The 17,718-nt window shown below is 63.8% G+C and overlaps 1 protein-coding gene across 1 annotated transcript; it reads left to right on the forward strand.

Moving 5' to 3' along the window:
- The first annotated feature begins 674 nt into the window (after positions 1-674).
- RXRB (retinoid X receptor beta) lies at positions 675-16,698 on the forward strand. Its single transcript, XM_088529651.1, is given in 11 exon segments — positions 675-790; positions 2,518-2,663; positions 2,665-2,709; positions 2,794-2,926; positions 5,635-5,814; positions 8,864-9,015; positions 9,117-9,246; positions 11,462-11,594; positions 12,578-12,669; positions 12,762-12,867; positions 16,550-16,698. Coding segments are annotated over 11 exon segments (1,284 nt in total). The 5' UTR covers positions 675-771; the 3' UTR covers position 16,698.
- Positions 16,699-17,718: the final 1,020 nt, after the last annotated feature.

The raw sequence follows: 17,718 nt of genomic DNA on the forward strand, positions 1-17,718 counted from the left end.
GGTCAAACCATAGAGATGGGCAGCAAACACCATTGGTCAACCATAAAGATGCACAAAAGGCACCAGAGCGGCAGAAAAGGGTTGTACCATAGAGACAAGGAAGAGACTCCAGAGCGGCACCGGGGGGGGGGGCGGAGGGGTGTCACACCATAGAGCTGGGGAAAAGGCACCAAGAGCGGCCCCCACTACAGACCACCATAGAGACGGCGTCGCCAGAGCGGCCCTCCTCCCCCCGCCATAGAGAGGGCAGCGTGGGGGGCTAGAGGGCCCCCCCTTCCCGCCCGCCCCGGGAGCTCCCGCGCGCTCTCTATGGTCGCGGGGCCCGGAGCAGCGAGACGGCGGCTAGAGCGGCTCCCGGGGCGGGCGGAGGGGGGGGGGGGGGGGTCCTCACCGTCCGCGCGCTCCGTTAGCTCCGAGCCCGACGTGGCACCGCGGCCCCGCCCCCCGGCTCGCCGCGATCTCGCGAGAGCCCGGGGAAGCGCCCGCGGCCAACATGGCGCCGCCCGCGGCCAACATGGCGCCGCCCGCCGCGCAAGGGGGCCGTACAGGCGGGCGGCGCCATGTTGGCCGCGGGCGGCGCCATGTTGGGGCCGGGCGCGGGCGGGCGGGCGGCGCGCGGGGGCCGCCGGGAGCGGCGCGCGGGGGCCGCCGGGAGCGCAGGCGGCGGCGGCCGGTGCAGGCCCCGAGCCCCGGGCGGAGGGCGGGAGGGAGGGGGGGGGCGGGGGGCGGCGGAGCCCGGAGCCCCCCCGGAGGCGGCGGCGGCTGCGCGGGATGGGAGACAGTGACCGCGGTGAGGGGGCGGGGCCACGGGGGGGCGGGGCGGGGCGGGGGGGGACATGGGGGGGGACATGGGGACACTTGGGGGGGGGACATGGGGACACGGGGGGGTCACGGGGATGGGGGGACATGGGGACATGGGGGGACATGGGGACGCGGGGGGACATGGGGACACGGGGGGGTCACGGGGATGGGGGGACATGGGGGGACATGGGGACACGGGGGGACATGGGGGGGTCACGGGGATGGGGGGACATGGGGACATGGGGGACACGGGGCGGGGAGAGGGGGACACAGCGGAGGGACAGAGGGACACAGAGGGATATGGGGACATGGGGGGGACAGGGGACATGGGGACACGGGGGGGGACACGAGGACATGGGGGGGGACACGGTGGGGGGGTATGGGGACACTTGGGGGGGGACATGGGGATGGGGGGGACATGGGGACACGGGGGGGACATGGGGACATGGGGGGACACGGGGGGGACACGACGGGGGGTCATGGGGACATGGGGGGGACACGGGGATGGGGGGACATGGGGACACGGGGCGGGGAGAGGGGGACATGGGGGGGACACGGGGACACAGAGGGATATGGGGACATGGGGGCGACATGGGGGGCCATGGGGACACTTGGGGGGGGACATGGGGACACGTGGGGACACGGGGGGGTCATGGGGACACGGGGGGGTCACGGGGATGGGGGGGACATGGGGACATGGGGGGACATGGGGACACGGGGGGGACACGGGGATGGGGGGGACATGGGGACACGGGGGGACATGGGGGGTCATGGGGACACGGGGGGACAAGGGGTGGGGAGAGGGGGACACAGCGGAGGGACACGGGGACACAGAGGGATATGGGGACAAGGAGAGGGACACGAGGGGACACGGGGGAGGAAATGGGGACACGGGGGGATGCACAGGGACATGGGGACATGGGGGGGACACGGTGGGGGGTATGGGGACACTTGGGGGGGGACATGGGGATGGGGGGGACATGGGGACGCGGGGGGACACGGGGCGGGGAGAGGGGGACACAGTGGGAGGACACAGGGGGGACATGGGGACATAGGGGAACATGGAGGAGGAAATGGGGACACAGAGGTGACATGGGGACACGGGGGGGAGACACGCGAACATGGGGGGGACATGGGAGGACAGGAGACATAGGGACACGAGGGGACACAGGCATGGGGGGCATGTGGGGACACGGGGACATGGGGACACGGGGGGTCATGGGGACACAGAGGGATATGGGGACATGGGGGGACGTGGGGGACAAAATGGGGACACGGGGGGGACATGGGAACATGGGGGGACATGGGGACAAGGGGGGGTCAGGGGGACACGGGGGGGACACGAGTGGGGACAGGGACATGGGGGGGACATGGGGACATGGGGGGAGGGTCGAGGGGACATTGGGGGGGGACATGGGGGGGGAGGGGGGGCATTTGACTGGGGGGGAGGGGGATTTATGGGGGGGGGGAATTGGAGGGGGGGGGACTTGGGGGTGGGGCCGGGGGGGGTGACATGGGGATACGGGGGGGGGGGACAATGGGAGTGGGGGGGGACATGGGGGTGGGGGGGACATGGGGGGGGACATGGGGGGGACATGGGGGTGGGGGGGGGACATGGGGGGGACAATGGGGGTGGGGGGGGGACATGGGGGGGGTCCTGGGGGGGCAATTTGGGGGGTCCCCCCCCTCATTGCCCCCCCCCGCCCCCCCCCCCAGACTGCCGGAGCCCGGACAGCTCCTCGCCCCCCCCGCGCCCCCCCGCCGCCGCCGCCATGACGTCATCGCTGCCCCCCCCCAGCGCCCCCCTGGGCTCCCCCTTCCCCGTGATCAGCTCGTCCGCCGCGGGGGGGGCCCCGGGGCTGCCCCCCCGCCCCCCCCCTCGCCTACGGCCCCCTCAGCAGCCCCCACGTAAGTACCGGAATTAGGGGGGGGGACACACATTTTTTTCCTCTCCCGACCCTAATTTCGGCATTTTTGGGTCGTTTTGGGCAGATCAACTCGACGGGGCTGCACCCCGTGAGCAGCTCGGAGGACGTGAAGCCGCCGCTGGGGCTGCGGGGCCCCCCCTGCCCCCCCCACGGCGCCGGCAAGCGGCTCTGCGCCATCTGCGGCGACCGCTCCTCAGGTGACGGCGCCGGGCCCGGACGCCTGGGCCCCTCGGGGCGACGCGGGAGCCCTGGGTGCCCCGTGTGGGTGACCCGGACGCCTGGGCCCCTCAAGGCGTGCGCGGGACTCCTGGGCTCTGCACAGGGCACTTGGGACCTTCTCGGGTGTTCCCCGGACGCCTGGGCCCCTCGGGGTGACACGGGACCCCTGGGTGCCCCGTGTGGGTGACCCGGACGCCTGGGCCCTTCATGGTGTTCCCCGGACGCCTGGGCCCCTCGGGGTGCACACGAGACCCCTGGGTGCCCCGTGTGGGTGACCCGGACGCCTGGGCCCCTTGGGGTGCACAGGGGACACATGGGGTCCAGACAGGGCATTTGGGACCCTCTCGGGTGTTCCTCGGATGCCTGGGCCCCTTGTGTGGGTGACCCGGACGCCTGGGCCCCTCGGGGCGTGCGCGGGACCCCTGGGTCTGCATGGGGCCCTTGGGATCCTCTTGGTTGTTCCCCGGACGCCTGGGCCCCTTGGGGCGCGCACGGGACCCTTGGGTGCCCCGTGTGGGTGACCCGGACGCCTGGGCCCCTCAGGGTGCAAATGGGATTCTTGGGTGCCCCGTGTGGGTGACCCGGACGCCTGGGCCCCTCAGGGCACGCGTGGGACCCCTGGGTCCTCACAGGGCCCTTGGGACCCTCTCGGGTGTTCCCCGGACGCCTGGGCCCCTTGGGGTGACACGGGACCCCTGGGTGCCCCGTGTGGGTGACCCGGACGCCTGGGCCCTTCATGGTGTTCCCCGAACGCCTGGGCCCTTTGTATGGGTGACCCGGACGCCTGGGCCCCTCAGGGTGCAAATGGGACTCTTGGGTGCCCCGTGTGGGTGACCCGGACGCCTGGGCCCCTCGGGGCGCGCACGGGACCCCTGGGGGCTGCACGGGGCCCTTGGGATCCTCTTGGTTGTTCCCCGGACGCCTGGGCCCCTTGGGGCGTGCACGGGACCCTTGGGTGCCCCGTGTGGGTGACCCGGACGCTTGGGCCCTTCATGGTGTTCCCCGAACGCCTGGGCTCCTTGTATGGGTGACCCGGACGCCTGGGCCCCTTGGGGTGATACGGGACCCCTGGGGGCTGCATGGGGCCCTTGGGATCCTCTAGGGTGTTCCCCGGACGCCTGGGCCCCTCGGGACGACGCGGGAGCCCTGGGTGCCCCGTGTGGGTGACCCGGACGCCTGGGCCCTTCATGGTGTTCCCCGGACGCCTGGGCCCCTCGGGGTGACACGGGACCCCTGGGTGCCCCGTGTGGGTGACCCGGACGCCTGGGCCCCTTGGGGCACGCATGGGACCCCTGGGTCTGCGTGGGCCCCTTGGGATTCTCTTGGTTGTTCCCCGGACGCCGGGCGCGCACGGGACCCCTGGGTGCCCCGTGTGGGTGACCCGGATGCCTGGACCCTTCATGGTGTTCCCCGGACGCCTGGGCCCCTCGGGGTGCAAATGGGACCCCTGGGTGCCCCATATGGGTGACCTGGACGCCTGGGCCCCTCGGGGCGCGCGCGGGACCCCTGGGGGCTGCACGGGGCCCTTGGGACCCTCTCGGGTGTTCCCCGGACGCCTGGGCCCCTTGGGGCGCGCACGAGACCCCTGGGTGCCCCATATGGGTGACCCGGACGCCTGGGCCCTTCATGGTGTTCCCCGAACGCCTGGGCTCCTTGTATGGGTGACCCGGACGCCTGGGCCCCTCAGGGTGCAAATGGGACTCTTGGGTGCCCCGTGTGGGTGACCCGGACGCCTGGGCCCCTCAGGGCGCGCGCGGGACCCCTGGGTCTGCACGGGGCCCTTGGGACCCTCTCGGGTGTTCCCCGGACACCTGGGCCCCTCGGGGTGTTCTCTGGACCCCTGGGTGCCCCGTGTGGGTGACCCGGACGCCTGGGCCCCTTGGGGTCACGCGGGACCCCTGGGTCTGCATGGGGCCCTTGGGATCCTCTTGGTTGTTCCCCGGACGCCTGGGCCCCTCGGGGCGACGCGGGGACCCCTGGGTGCCCCGTGTGGGTGACCCGGACGCCTGGGCCCCCTGGGGCGCGCGTGGGACCCCTGGGTCTGCATGGGGCCCTTGGGATCCTCTTGGTTGTTCCCCGGACGCCTGGGCCCCTTGGGGTGACACGGGACCCCTGGGTGCCCCGTGTGGGTGACCCGGACGCCTGGGCCCCTCAGGGTGCAAATGGGACTCTTGGGTGCCCCGTGTGGGTGACCCGGACGCCTGGGCCCCTTGGGGTGACGCGGGACCCCTGGGGGCTGCACGGGGCCCTTGGGATCCTCTAGGGTGTTCCCCGGACGCCTGGGCCCCTCGGGGTGCAAATGGGACTCTTGGGTGCCCCGTGTGGGTGACCCGGACGCCTGGGCCCCTTGGTGTGCACAGGGGACACCTGGGGTCCATACAGGGCATTTGGGACCCTCTCGGGTGTTCCCCGGACGCCTGGGCCCCTCGGGGTGTTCCCTGGACCCCTGGGTGCCCCGTGTGGGTGACCCGGACGCCTGGGCCCCTTGGGGTGCACAGGGCACCCCTGGGTCCTCAACAGGGCCCTTGGGACCCTTTCGGGTGTTCCCCGGACGCCTGGGCCCCTCAGGGTGTTCCCTGAACACCCGGGCCCTTCGTGTGGGTCACCCGGACGCCTGGGCCCCTCGCGGTGTTCCCCATCTGCCTGTACTTCCCGCTAACCCCCCGCTCCCGCTACCGGCGCGCAGGGAAACACTACGGCGTCTACAGCTGCGAGGGCTGTAAGGGCTTCTTCAAGCGGACGATCCGCAAGGACCTCACGTACACCTGTCGCGACAACAAGGACTGCGTCGTGGACAAGCGGCAGCGCAACCGGTGCCAGTACTGCCGCTACCAGAAGTGCTTGGCCACCGGCATGAAGCGCGAAGGTACCGCGCGCCGCGGCGGGGACAGGCGGCCGCGGGGACGGCGCGTGGGTACGGGTGGTTGGGGTGGATACAGGTGGTGGGTACGGGTGTTAGCGGTCGTCACAGGTGGTGGATATAGGTGGTGGTGGTAGGTATAAGTGGTAGATATAGGTGCTGTTGATAGCTACAGATGGTGGTGGTTCCTACAGGTGGGGGATATAGGTGTTGGTGGTGCGTACAGATGGTGGATACAGGTGGTGGTGATGAATACAAGTGGTGGTGGCTCCTACAGGTGGTGGATACAGGTGGTGGTGGTGGATACAGATGGTGGATACAGGGGGTTGGGGTGGATACAGGTGCTGGTGATGACTACAGGTGGTGGATACAGGCGCTGGTGGTGGATGTGGGTGCTGGTGGTCGCTACAGGTGGTGGATACAAGCGGTGGTGGTGGGTACAAGTGGTGGATACAGGTTCTGGTGATGGTGGTTCCTACAGGTGATGGACAAAGGTGTTGGTGGTGCATAAAGATGGTGGATACAGGTGGTGGTGGCTCCTACAGGTGGTGGTGGTGGATACAGATGGTGGATACAGGTGGTTGGGGTGGATACAGTGTTGGTGATAAGGTGGTGGATTACTATAGGTGGTGGATACAGGTTCCGGTGGTGGGTACAAGTGGTGGATACAGGTGGTGGTGGTGGCCAGGACAGGTGGTGGATACAGGTCATGGATACAGGTGGTTGGGGTGGATACAGCTGCTGGTGGTCACTACAGGTAGTCGATACAGGTGGTGGTGGTGTCCACTAGAGGTGATGGGGGTGAATGCAGGTGTTGGGGGTCACTGGAAGTGGTGGATACGGGTGGTGGTGGTGGTTTCTACAGGCGGTGGGTACAGGTGGTTGTGGCTTGTACAGGTGGTTGTGGCTTTTACAGGTGGTGGATACAGGTAGTAGATGCAGGTGGTTGTGGTGGATGCAGGTGGTGGTGGCCACTACAGGCGGTGGATACAGGTGGTAAATGTGGGCAGTTGTGGTAGATACAGGTGGTGGTAGTGGATGTAGGTGTGGGTGGTCTCTACAGGTGGTGGATAGGGGTGGTAGATGCGGTGGTTGTGGTGGATAGAGGTGTTAATGGTAGGTAGAGATGATTGATACAAGTGTTGGTGGTTGCTATAGGTGGTAAATACAGATAGTTGTGGATATAGGAGCTAAGAGTAGGTAGGAGTGGTAGATACAACCGTTGGTGGTTAATACAGGTGGTGCATACGGGTAATAACAATGGATGCAGGCGGCGGCTACAGGTGATAGCTGCAGACAGCAGTAACAGATTCAGGTAGCAGCGGTAGATACAGGTGGCGACGGTGGATACAAGCAGTGCACAGGGGTGCCTGTAACACATACAGGCAGTCGCAGGTACAGGTAGCTGTAGATGATGGTTACAAGCAGCGGCGGTATATACGGTCGGTGGTAAAGAATGTAAACAGCAGTAGTGGATGGAAGTGCGAGATGTGGGTGGTACTAACAGATAGAAGTGGATACGGGTGGCAGATACAGGCGGCGACGGATACGGTCGGCTACAGGTGCTGGCTACAAGCCGTGGTGGCAAATACAGGCAGTGATGGGTATGGATGGAGAGAGGTGATGCAAGTTGTGAATGGAAGTGGCAGTGATGGCTACAGGCGACTGACAGCTACAGGTGGTGGCCACGGCTGACGCCTACAGGCGGCAGTGAGAGATCCAGGTGGTGCCGGTTACAGGCAACAGCCACAGGTGGTGGCCACGGCTGATGCTTACAGGCGGCGGCGACAGATCCAGGTGGTGCTGATGGATACAGGCAGCACTGGGTGATGGGGGTGGCAGATAGAGGTGGCTACGAGTGGTGGTGGCTACAGGCGGCGGCTACAGGCGGCAGCTACAGGCGGCAGCTACAGGCGGCGGCAACAGATCCAGGTGGTGCTGATGGATACAGGCAGCACTGGGCGATGGGGGTGGCAGATAGGGGTGGCTACAGGTGGTGGAGATTACAGGCGGTGGTGGTGGCTACAGGCGGCGGCTACAGGCGGCGGCTACAGATCCAGGTGGTGCTGATGGATACAGGAAGCACTGGGCGATGGGGGTGGCAGATAGAGGTGGCTACGGGTGGTGGAGGCTACAAGCGGCAGCGGCGCCTACAGGCGGCGGCTACAGGCGGCGGCGACAGATCCAGGTGGTGGCGACAGATCCAGGTGGTGCTGATGGATACAGGAAGCATTGGGCGATGGGAGTGGCAGATAGAGGTGGCTACGGGTGGGGGCAGCTACAGGCGGCAGCTACAGGCGGCGGCTACAGGTGACGGTGATAGATCCAGGTGGTGGCGACAGATCCAGGTGATGCTGATGGATACAGGAAGCACTGGGCAATGGGGGTGGCAGATAGAGGTGGCTACGAGTGGTGGTGGCTACAGGCGGTGGTGGTGGCTACAGGCGGCAGCTACAGATCCAGGTGGTGCTGATGGATACAGGCAGCACCGGGCAATGGGGGTGGCAAATAGAGATGGCTACGGGTGGCGGAGGCTACAGGCGGCGGCTACAGGCGTCCGCGTCCCCGCAGCGGTGCAGGAGGAGCGCCAGTGGGGCAAGGACAAGGATGGGGGTGGCAGATAGAGGTGGCTACGAGTGGTGGAGGCTACAGGCGACTACAGGCGGCGGCTACAGGCGGCGGCGACGGATCCAGGTGGTGCTGATGGATACAGGAAGCACTGGGCGATGAGAGTGGCAGATAGAGGTGGCTACAGGTGGTGGTGGTGGCTACAGGCGGCGGCTACAGGCGGCGGCGACGGATCCAGGTGGTGCTGATGGATACAGCAAGCAGCGGCTGACAGGGGTGGCAGATATGGGTGGCTATGGGTGGCGGAGGCTACAGGCGGCGGGGGCAGCTACAGGCGGCGGCTACAGGCGGCGGCGACAGATCCAGGTGGTGCTGATGGACAAAGAAAGCAGCGGGCGATGGAGGATGCAAATAGAGGTGGCTATGGGTGGCGGTGGCTACAAGCGGCGGCTACAGGTGGCGGCTACAGGCGTCCGCGTCCCCGCAGCGGTGCAGGAGGAGCGCCAACGGGGCAAGGACAAGGACGGCGACGGCGACGGCGGCGCCAGCGCCAACGAGGAGATGCCCGTGGAGAAGATCCTGGAGGCCGAGCTGGCCGTGGAGCAGAAGTCGGAGCAGAGCGTCGACGGCGCCGCCTCGGTAAACACCCGCGTCCCGCAACACCCGCGCGCCGCAACACCCGTCGGGGGCGGGGGGGGGGGGTTCTCCGCGTCACCCCGCTGACCCCCGCTCGTCACCAGCCCAATGACCCGGTGACCAACATCTGCCAGGCCGCCGACAAGCAGCTCTTCACGCTGGTCGAGTGGGCCAAGCGCATCCCGCACTTCTCGGAGCTGCCGCTGGACGACCAAGTGATCCTGCTGCGCGCCGGTCAGCGCGGGGGCGGGTTTGGGGCGTTTTGGGGTGTTTTGGGGTGTTTTGGGTGTTTTGGGGGTGTTTTGGGGGCTCGTCAGGGTGTTTTTGGGGGCGTTTTGGGGTGTTTGGGGAGTGTTTGGGGCTCGTTGGGGCATTTTGGGGGTGTTTTGGGGCTCGTCAGGGTGTTTTTGGGGGCGTTTTGGGTGTTTGGGGCTCGTTGGGGCATTTTGGGGGTGTTTTGGGGCTCCTCAGGGTGCTCTTGGGGTGTTTGGGGGGTGTTTTGAGGCTCGTTGGGGCGTTTTGGGGGTGTTTTGGGGGCTCATTGGGCATTTTGGGCTGTTTTGGGGGTGTTTTGGGCCGTTTGGGGGTGTTTTGGGCCGTTTGGGGATGCTTTGAGGGCTCGTTGGGGTGTTTTGGGGGCTCATTGGGGTGTTTTGGGGGTGTTTTGGGCCATTTGGGGGCGTTTTGAGGGCTGATTGGGGCGTTTTGGGGTCTCATTGGGGCGTTTTGGGGTGTTTTGGAGGGGTTTGGGGGCTCGTTGGGGCGTTTTGGGGTGTTTTGGGGCGTTTGGAGGGGTTTGGGGGCTCGTTGGGGCGTTTTGGGGTGTTTTGGGGCGTTTTGGCCATTTGGGAATGTTTTGAGGGCTCATTGGGGCATTTTGGGGTGTTTTGGGGGCTCGTCAGGGTGTTTTTGGGGGCGTTTTGGGGTGTTTGGGGAGTGTTTGGGGGGCTCGTTGGGTGTTTTGGGCTGTTTTAGGGGCTCATTGGGGTGTTTTGAGGTCTTTTGGGGGCTCATCCGGGTGTTTTGGGGGCTCGGGGTGTTTTGGGGGTGTTTGGGGGGTGTTTTGGGGCTCGTTGGGGCGTTTTGGGGGCTCATTGGGGCGTTTTGGGATGTTTTGGGGTGCTTTGAGGCGTTTTGGGGTGTTTTGGACGTTTTGGGGTGTTTTCAGGGCTTGTTGGGGCGTTTTGGGGGCATTTGGGGACCTTCTGGGGCCATTTGGGGGTTTCTGGGGTGCTTTGGGGGGTGTTTTGGGGCGTTTTGGGGCGTTTTGGGGACGTTTGGGGGTGTTTTGAGGGCTTATTGGGGTGTTTGGGGTGTTTTGGGGGTTTGTCAGGGTGTTTTTGAGGGTGTTTTGAGGGCTCGTTGGGGTGTTTTGGGGGCTCATTGGGGTGTTTTGGGGGCAATTTGGGGCGTTTTGGGGGCGTTTGGGAATGTTTTGAGGGCGATTTGGGGTGTTTTGGGGGTGTTTTGGGGGCTCGTCAGGGTGTTTTGGGGGGTGTTTTGGGGGCTCGGGATGCATTGAGGGTGTTTGGGGATATTTGGGGGGTGTTTTGAGAGCTCATTGGGGCATTTTGGGGGTGTTTTGGGGGCTCATTGGGGCGTTTTGGGGTGTTTTGGGGGCTCGTCAGGGTGTTTTGAGGGTGTTCTGGGACGTTTGGGGGTGTTTTGAGGGCTTATTGGGGCGTTTTGGGGTGTTTTGGGGGCTCGTCGGGGTGTTTTGGGGTGTTTGGGGGGTGTTTTGGGGTTCGTTGGGGCGTTTTGGGGCGTTTTGGGGGCTCGTTGGGGTGTTTTGGGGCGTTTTGGGGGCGTTTTGGGCCGTTTGGGGGTGTTTTGAGGGCTCATTGGGGCGTTTTGGGGGCTCGTTGGGGCGTTTTGGGGTGTTTTGGGGGCTCATTTGGGTGTTTTGGGACGGTTTTGGAATGCTTTGGGGGTTTTGGGGTGTTTTGGGGGCATTTAAGGTGTTTTGGGGGTGTTTTGGGCCGTTTTGGAGTGTTTCGCGGGGCATTTAAGGTGTTTGGGGGCTCTTTCCGGCATTTTGGGGTCTTTTGGGGTGTTTTGGGGGCTCGTTGGGGTGTTTTGGGGCATTTTGGGGTGTTTTGGGGGGTGTTTTGGGGGCTCGTTGGGGCATTTTGGGGGGGTTTTGAGGACTCGTTGGGGCGTTTTGGGCGGTCTTGGGAGGGTTTGGGGGCATTTTGGGGTGTTTTGGGGCATTCTTGGAGGTTTTGAGAACGCTTTTGAGGGCATTTTGGGGTCCTTTGGGGGTGTTTTGGGGCTGTTTGGGGCATTTTGGAGCCAACACACAGGAAAACGCAGCGTTTGCAGACGCATTCGGCCCACCAAGCCGCCGACCGCGCTTCCGGCGGGAATTTGCGGCCTTCCCTCCTTATGGAAAGGGTGTTTTTTTCCGGGAACGGGGGGCGATTCCCGACGCCCCATCCCGTATCCGCAGGCTGGAACGAGCTGCTCATCGCGTCCTTCTCGCACCGCTCCATCTCCGTCAAGGACGGGATCCTCTTGGCCACCGGCCTCCACGTGCACCGCAACAGCGCGCACAGCGCCGGCGTGGGCGCCATCTTCGACAGGTCCCGGGGCGGGGGGACACCCGGGACACCCCCAGCCCAAAACTCACCCCCTTTTCCCGCTTTCCCCCCGTTTTTCCCTCTTTCCCCCTGTTTTTCCCACTTTCCCCCCTTTTTTCCCGCTTTCCTCCCTTTTTTCCCGCTTTCCCCGTTTTTCCCGCTTTCCCCCCGTTTTTCCCGCTTTCCTCCCTTTTTTCCCGCTTTCCCCCGTTTTTCCCCCTTCCCCCCGTTTTTCCCATTTTTCCCTCATTTTCCCCGTTTTCTGCCTCTTTTCTCCCATTCTTCCCAATTTTTTGCTGTTTTTTCCCGCTTTTCCCCCATTTTTCCCGCTTTCCCCCCATTTTTCCCGCTTCCCCCATTTTTCCCACTTTTCTCCATTTTTTTTCCGCTTCTCCCCCATTTTTCCCGCTTTTGCCCCCGTTTGTTCCCACTTTTGCCCCCATTTTTCCCACTTCCCCCCATTTTTTCACACTTTCCCCCTTTTCTTCCCCACTTTCCCCACTTTTCCCCCATTTTTTCCACTTTTCCCCCATTTTTCCCACTTTCCCCCTTTTCTTCCCCACTTTTTCCTCATTTTCCCCGGTTTCCCCCATATTTTCCCACTTTTTTGCTGTTTTTTCCTCCTCTTCCCCCATTTTTCCTGCTTTTCCCATTTGTTCCCACTTTTCCCCCATTTGTTCCCACTTTTCGCCTTGTTCATTCCCACTTTTCCTCCCATTTTTCCCACTTTTCTGCTGTTTTTTCCTGCTTTCCCTCATTCTTCACCTCATTCCCCCCGTTTCCCTCCCCCGTTTTTCATGTTTTCCCCCCCCCGTTTTTCATGTTTCCCCCCCGTTTTTCCCCGTTTTTCCCCGTTTTTCACGTTTTCCCCCCTTTTTTCCCCCCGTTTTTCACGTTTTCCCCCCGTTTTTCCCCGTTTTCCCCCGTTTTTCACCTTTTTCCCCCCGTTTTTCCCCTTTTTTCACGGTTTTCCCCCCGCTCCGCAGGGTGCTCACGGAGCTCGTCTCCAAGATGCGGGACATGCGCATGGACAAGACGGAGCTGGGCTGCCTTCGCGCCATCATCCTCTTCAACCCCGGTGGGTCCCCGCGGCCCCCCCCGGTCCCAGTGACACCCCCCAGTCCCGGTGACGCCCCCCGGTCCCGGTGACGCCCCCGTGTCCCCCCGCAGACGCCAAGGGCCTCTCGAACCCCGGCGAGGTGGAGCTGCTCCGCGAGAAGGTCTACGCGTCGCTCGAGTCCTACTGCAAGCAGAAGTACCCGGAGCAGCAGGGCAGGTAGGGGGGGGACGGAGCCACCACGGTGGGGGGGTCCCAGATCCCATTAGGGGGTCCCAGATCCCATTGGGGGTCCCAGGACTCCTTAGGGGGGTCCTGGATCCCCTTAGGAGGGTCCTGGATCCCACTAGGGGGGTCCCAGATCCCATTAGGGGAGTCCCAGATCCCATTGGGGGTCCCAGGACTCCTTAGGGGGGTCCTGGATCCCATTAGGGGGGTCCTGGATCCCATCAGGGGGTCCCAGATCACATTAGGGGGTCCCAGATCCCCTTAGGAGGGTCCCAGATCCCATTAGGAGGGTCTTGGATCCATTAGGGGTTCCTAGGGCTCCTTAGGAAGGTCCCAGATCCCCTTAGGAGGGTCCTGGATCCCATTAGGGGGTCCCAGATCCCATTAGGGGGGGTCCCAGATCCCATTAGGGGATCCCAGATCCAATTAGGAGGGTCCCACATCCCATTAGGGGAGTCCCAGATCCCATTAGGGGGTCCCAGATCCCATTGGGGGTCCCAGATCCCATTAGGAGGGTCCTGGATCCCATTAGGGGGGTCCTGGATCCCGTTAGGGGATCCCAGATCCCATCAGGGGGTCCCAGATCGCCTTAGGAGGGTCCCAGATCCCCTTAGCAGGGTCCCAGATCCCATTAGGAGGGTCTTGGATCCATTAGGGGGTCCTAGGGCTCCTTAGGGGGGTCCTGGATCCCCTTAGGAGTGTCCTGGATCCCACTAGGGGGGTCCTGGATCCCGTTAGGGGGGTCCTGGATCCCATTAGGGGGTCCTAGATCGCCTTAGGAGGGTCCCAGATCCCATTAGGAGGGTCTTGGATCCATTAGGGGGTCCTAGGGCTCCTTAGGAAGGTCCCAGATCCCCTTAGGAGGGTCCCAGATCCCATTAGGGGGTCCCGGGTCTCCTTAGGGGGGTCCTGGATCCCCTTAGGAGGGTCCTGGATCCCGTTAGGGTGTCCCAGATCCCATTAGGGGGATCCCAGATGCCATTAGGGGGTCCCAGGTCTCCCTAGTCGCTCGAGTCCTACTGCAAGCAGAAGTACCCGGAGCAGCAGGGCAGGTAGGGGGGGACGGAGCCGCCACGGGGGGGGGGTCCCAGATCCCATTAGGGGGTCCCAGATCCCATTGGGGGTCCCAGGTCTCCTTAGGGGGGGTCCCGGATCCCGTTAAGGGGTTCCCAGATCCCATTAGCAGGTCCCAGATCTCCTTAGGAGGGTCCCAGATCCCATTAGGGGGTCCCAGATCCCCTCAGGGGGTCCCGGGTCTCCTTAGGAGGGTCCCAGATCCCATTAGGGGAGTCCCAGATCCCATTGGGGGTCCCGGGACTCCTTAGGGGGGTCCCGGATCCCGTTAGGGGGTCCCAGATCCCATTAGGAGGGTCCCAGATCCCATTGCGGGGGGTCCTGGGTCCCGCTAGGGGGGTCCTGGATCCCGTTAGGGGGGTCCCAGATCCCATTGGGGGTCCCAGATCCCATTAGGAGGGTCCCAGATCCCATTGGGGGTCCCGGGACTCCTTAGGGGGCTCCTGGATCCCACTAGGGGGGTCCTGGATCCTGCTAGGGGGGTCCCGGATCCCGTTAGGGGGTCCCAGATCCCATTAGGAGGGTCCCAGATCCTATTAGGAGGGTCCCAGATCCCATTAGGAGGGTCCCAGATCCCATTGGGGGTCCCGGGACTCCTTAGGGGGCTCCTGGATCCCGCTAGGGGGGTCCTGGATCCTGCTAGGGGGGTCCCAGATCCCATTAGGGGGTCCCAGATCCCATTAGGGGAGTCCCAGATCCCATTGGGGGTCCCGGGACTCCTTAGGGGGGTCCCGGATCCCGTTAGGGGGTCCCAGATCCCATTAGGAGGGTCCCAGATCTCATTGCGGGGGGTCCTGGATCCCGCTAGGAGGGTCCCAGATCTCATTAGGGGGTCCCGGGTCTCCTCAGGAGGATCCCAGATCCCGTTAGGAGAGTCTTGGATCCATTAGGGGGTCCCAGATCCCTTTAGGAGGGTCCAAGATCCTCTTAGGGGAGTCCCAGATCCCATTAGGGGGTCCCAGGATCCTGCTAGGGGGGTCCTGGATCCCATTAGGGGGTCCCAGATCCCATTAGGGGGTCCCGGGGCTCCTTAGGAGGGTCCCAGGTCCCCTTAGGAAGGTCTTGGATTCATTAGGGGGGTCCCAGATCCCATTAGGGGGTCCCAGGGCTCCTTAGGAAGGTCCCAGATCCCCTTAGGAGGGTCCAAGATCCCATTAGGGGATCCCAGATCCCATTAGGGGGATCCTGGATCCTGCTAGGAGGGTCCTGGATCCCGTTAGGAGGGTCCAAGATCCCATTAGGGGGGTCCCAGATCCCATTAGGGGATCCCGGGTCTCCTTAGGAGGGTCCTGGATCCTGCTGGGGGGTCCCAGATCCCATTAGGGGGGTCCCAGATCCCATTAGGGGATCCCGGGTCTCCTAAAGGAGGGTCCAAGATCCCATTAGGAGGGTCCTGGATCCATTAGGGGATCCCCAGTACTCCCCAGCATCCCTGGTACCCCCAGTACCACCATTAACCCCGATTCCCCCCAGCATCCCTGGTACCCAAGTACCCCAAATACCCCCAGTACCACCAGGACCACCACTAACCCCAATACCCTCCAGTACTCAAGTACCCCCAATACCCCCCGTACTCCTGGTACCCTCAGTACCACCACTCACCCCAATACCCCCCAGTACTCAAGTACCCCCCAATACCCCCGGTACTCCTGGTACGCTCAGTACCACCACTAACCCCAATACCCCCCAGTACTCCTGATACCCCCAGTACCACAATTAACCCCAATACCTCTGAGTCCCCAAGTACCCCCAGTATCCCCAATACCCCCGGCACTCCTGATACCCCCAGTACCACCATTAACCCCAACACCCCTGAGTCCCCAAGTACCCCCAGTACCCCCAATACCCCAGTACTCCTGATACCCCCACCACCACCATTAACCCCAATACCCCCCAGTACCCAAGTACCCCCCAATACCCGCAGTACCACTGCTACCCCCAGTACCACCACCTACCCAATACCCCCCCAATACCCAAGTACCCCCAATACCCCCAGTACTCCTGCTACCTCCAGTACCACCATTAACCCCAATACCCCTGAGCCCCCAAGTACCCCCAATACCCCCGGTACTCCTGATACCCCCAGTACCACCATTACGCCAATACCCCTGAGTACTCAAGTACCTCCCAATGCCCCCAGTACCACCACTAACCCCAATACCCCCCAGTACCCAAGTACCCCCCAATACCCCCAGTACCACCACTAACCCCAGTACCCCCAGCACCCCCAATACCCCCGGTACTCCTGATACCCCCAATACCCCCGGTACCCCCAATACCCCCCAGTACCCAAGTACCCCCCAATACCCCCAGGACCACCACTAACCCCAATACCCCCAGTGCCACTGCTACCCCCAGTACCACTGCATACCCAATACCCCCCAGTACCCAAGTACCCCAATACCCCCAGTACCCCCAATACCCCCGGTACCCCCGGTACCCCCAATACCCCCGGAACCCCCAATACCCCCCAGTACCCAAGTACCCCAATACCCCCAGTACCCCCAATACCCCCGGTACCCCCGGTACCCCCAATACCCCCCCAGTACCCAAGTACCCCAATACCCCCGGTAACCCCATCGCCCCCGTCGCCCCCCAGGTTCGCGAAGCTGCTCCTGCGCCTGCCGGCCCTTCGCTCCATCGGCCTCAAGTGCCTCGAGCACCTCTTCTTCTTCAAGCTCATCGGCGACACCCCCATCGACACCTTCCTCATGGAGATGCTCGAGGCGCCGCATCAGCTCTCCTGAGCCCCCTACCGGCGCCGGGGGGGGTCCGGGGGGGTCCGGAGGCCGTTCCGGGGCTCCTGGGTCCCCTCTGGGAGGTCCCGGATTCCTTCGGGAGGTCCTGGATTGCTTTGGGGACGTCCTGGATCCCCTTCAGGAGGTCCTGGACCCGCTTTGGGAAGTCCTGGATTCCCTTTGGTAGGTCCTGGACCCCCTTTGGGATGTCCTGGATCCCTTTGGGATGTCCTGGATCCCCTTCAGGAGGTCATGGATCTCCTTTGGGAGGTCCTGGTTCCCTTTGGGAAGTCCTGGATCCCCTTTGGTAGGTCCTGGATCCCCTCTGGGAGGTCCTGGATCCCCTTTGGGAGGTCCTGGTTCCCTTTGGGTGGTCCTGGATTCCCTTTGGGATGTCCTGGATCTCCTTTGGGAAGTCCTGGATCCCCTTCAGGAGGTCCTGGATCCCTCTGGGAGGTCCTGGATCCCTTTGGGAGGTCCTGGATTCCCTTCGGGAACTCCTGCATCCCATAAAGGGGGGGTCTCGGATCCCCTGGGGGGGTCCTAGATCCCATTAGGGGGTCTCAGATCCCATAAAGGGGTCTCAGATCCCATTGCGGTCCGGGATCCTGTTAAGAGGATCCCGGATCCCGTTGCAGGGGCTGGATCCCTTAAACCAGGGAGGGGGCAGGTCGCAGATCCCATAAAGGGGGTCGCAGATCCCATAAAGGGGATCCCAGATCCATTAAGGGGCTCCCAGATCCATTAAGGGGATCCCAGATCCATTAAGGGGGCTGCTCGGATCCCATTGGGGGGTCCCAGATCCATGGGGGGGTCCCAGATCCATTGGGAAGTCCCAGATCCCATTGGGGGATCCCGTTAAGGGGGGGGAGTCCCAGATCCTTTAAGGGGGATCCCAAATCCATAAAGGGGGTTCCCAAATCCATAAAGGGGGTTCCCAGATCCCATTGGGGGGGTCCTGGACCCCCCCTCCTTGACCCCCTTCCAGCTGCCGCCTCGTGGGGGGTCCCATTGTAAAATGTCCCCATGT

This window comes from Tinamus guttatus, unplaced genomic scaffold (genome assembly GCF_059628265.1).
Source record: "Tinamus guttatus ecotype Peru unplaced genomic scaffold, ASM5962826v1 Tinamus_guttatus_pri_ptg000334l, whole genome shotgun sequence".
Classification (NCBI taxonomy): domain Eukaryota; kingdom Metazoa; phylum Chordata; class Aves; order Tinamiformes; family Tinamidae; genus Tinamus; species Tinamus guttatus.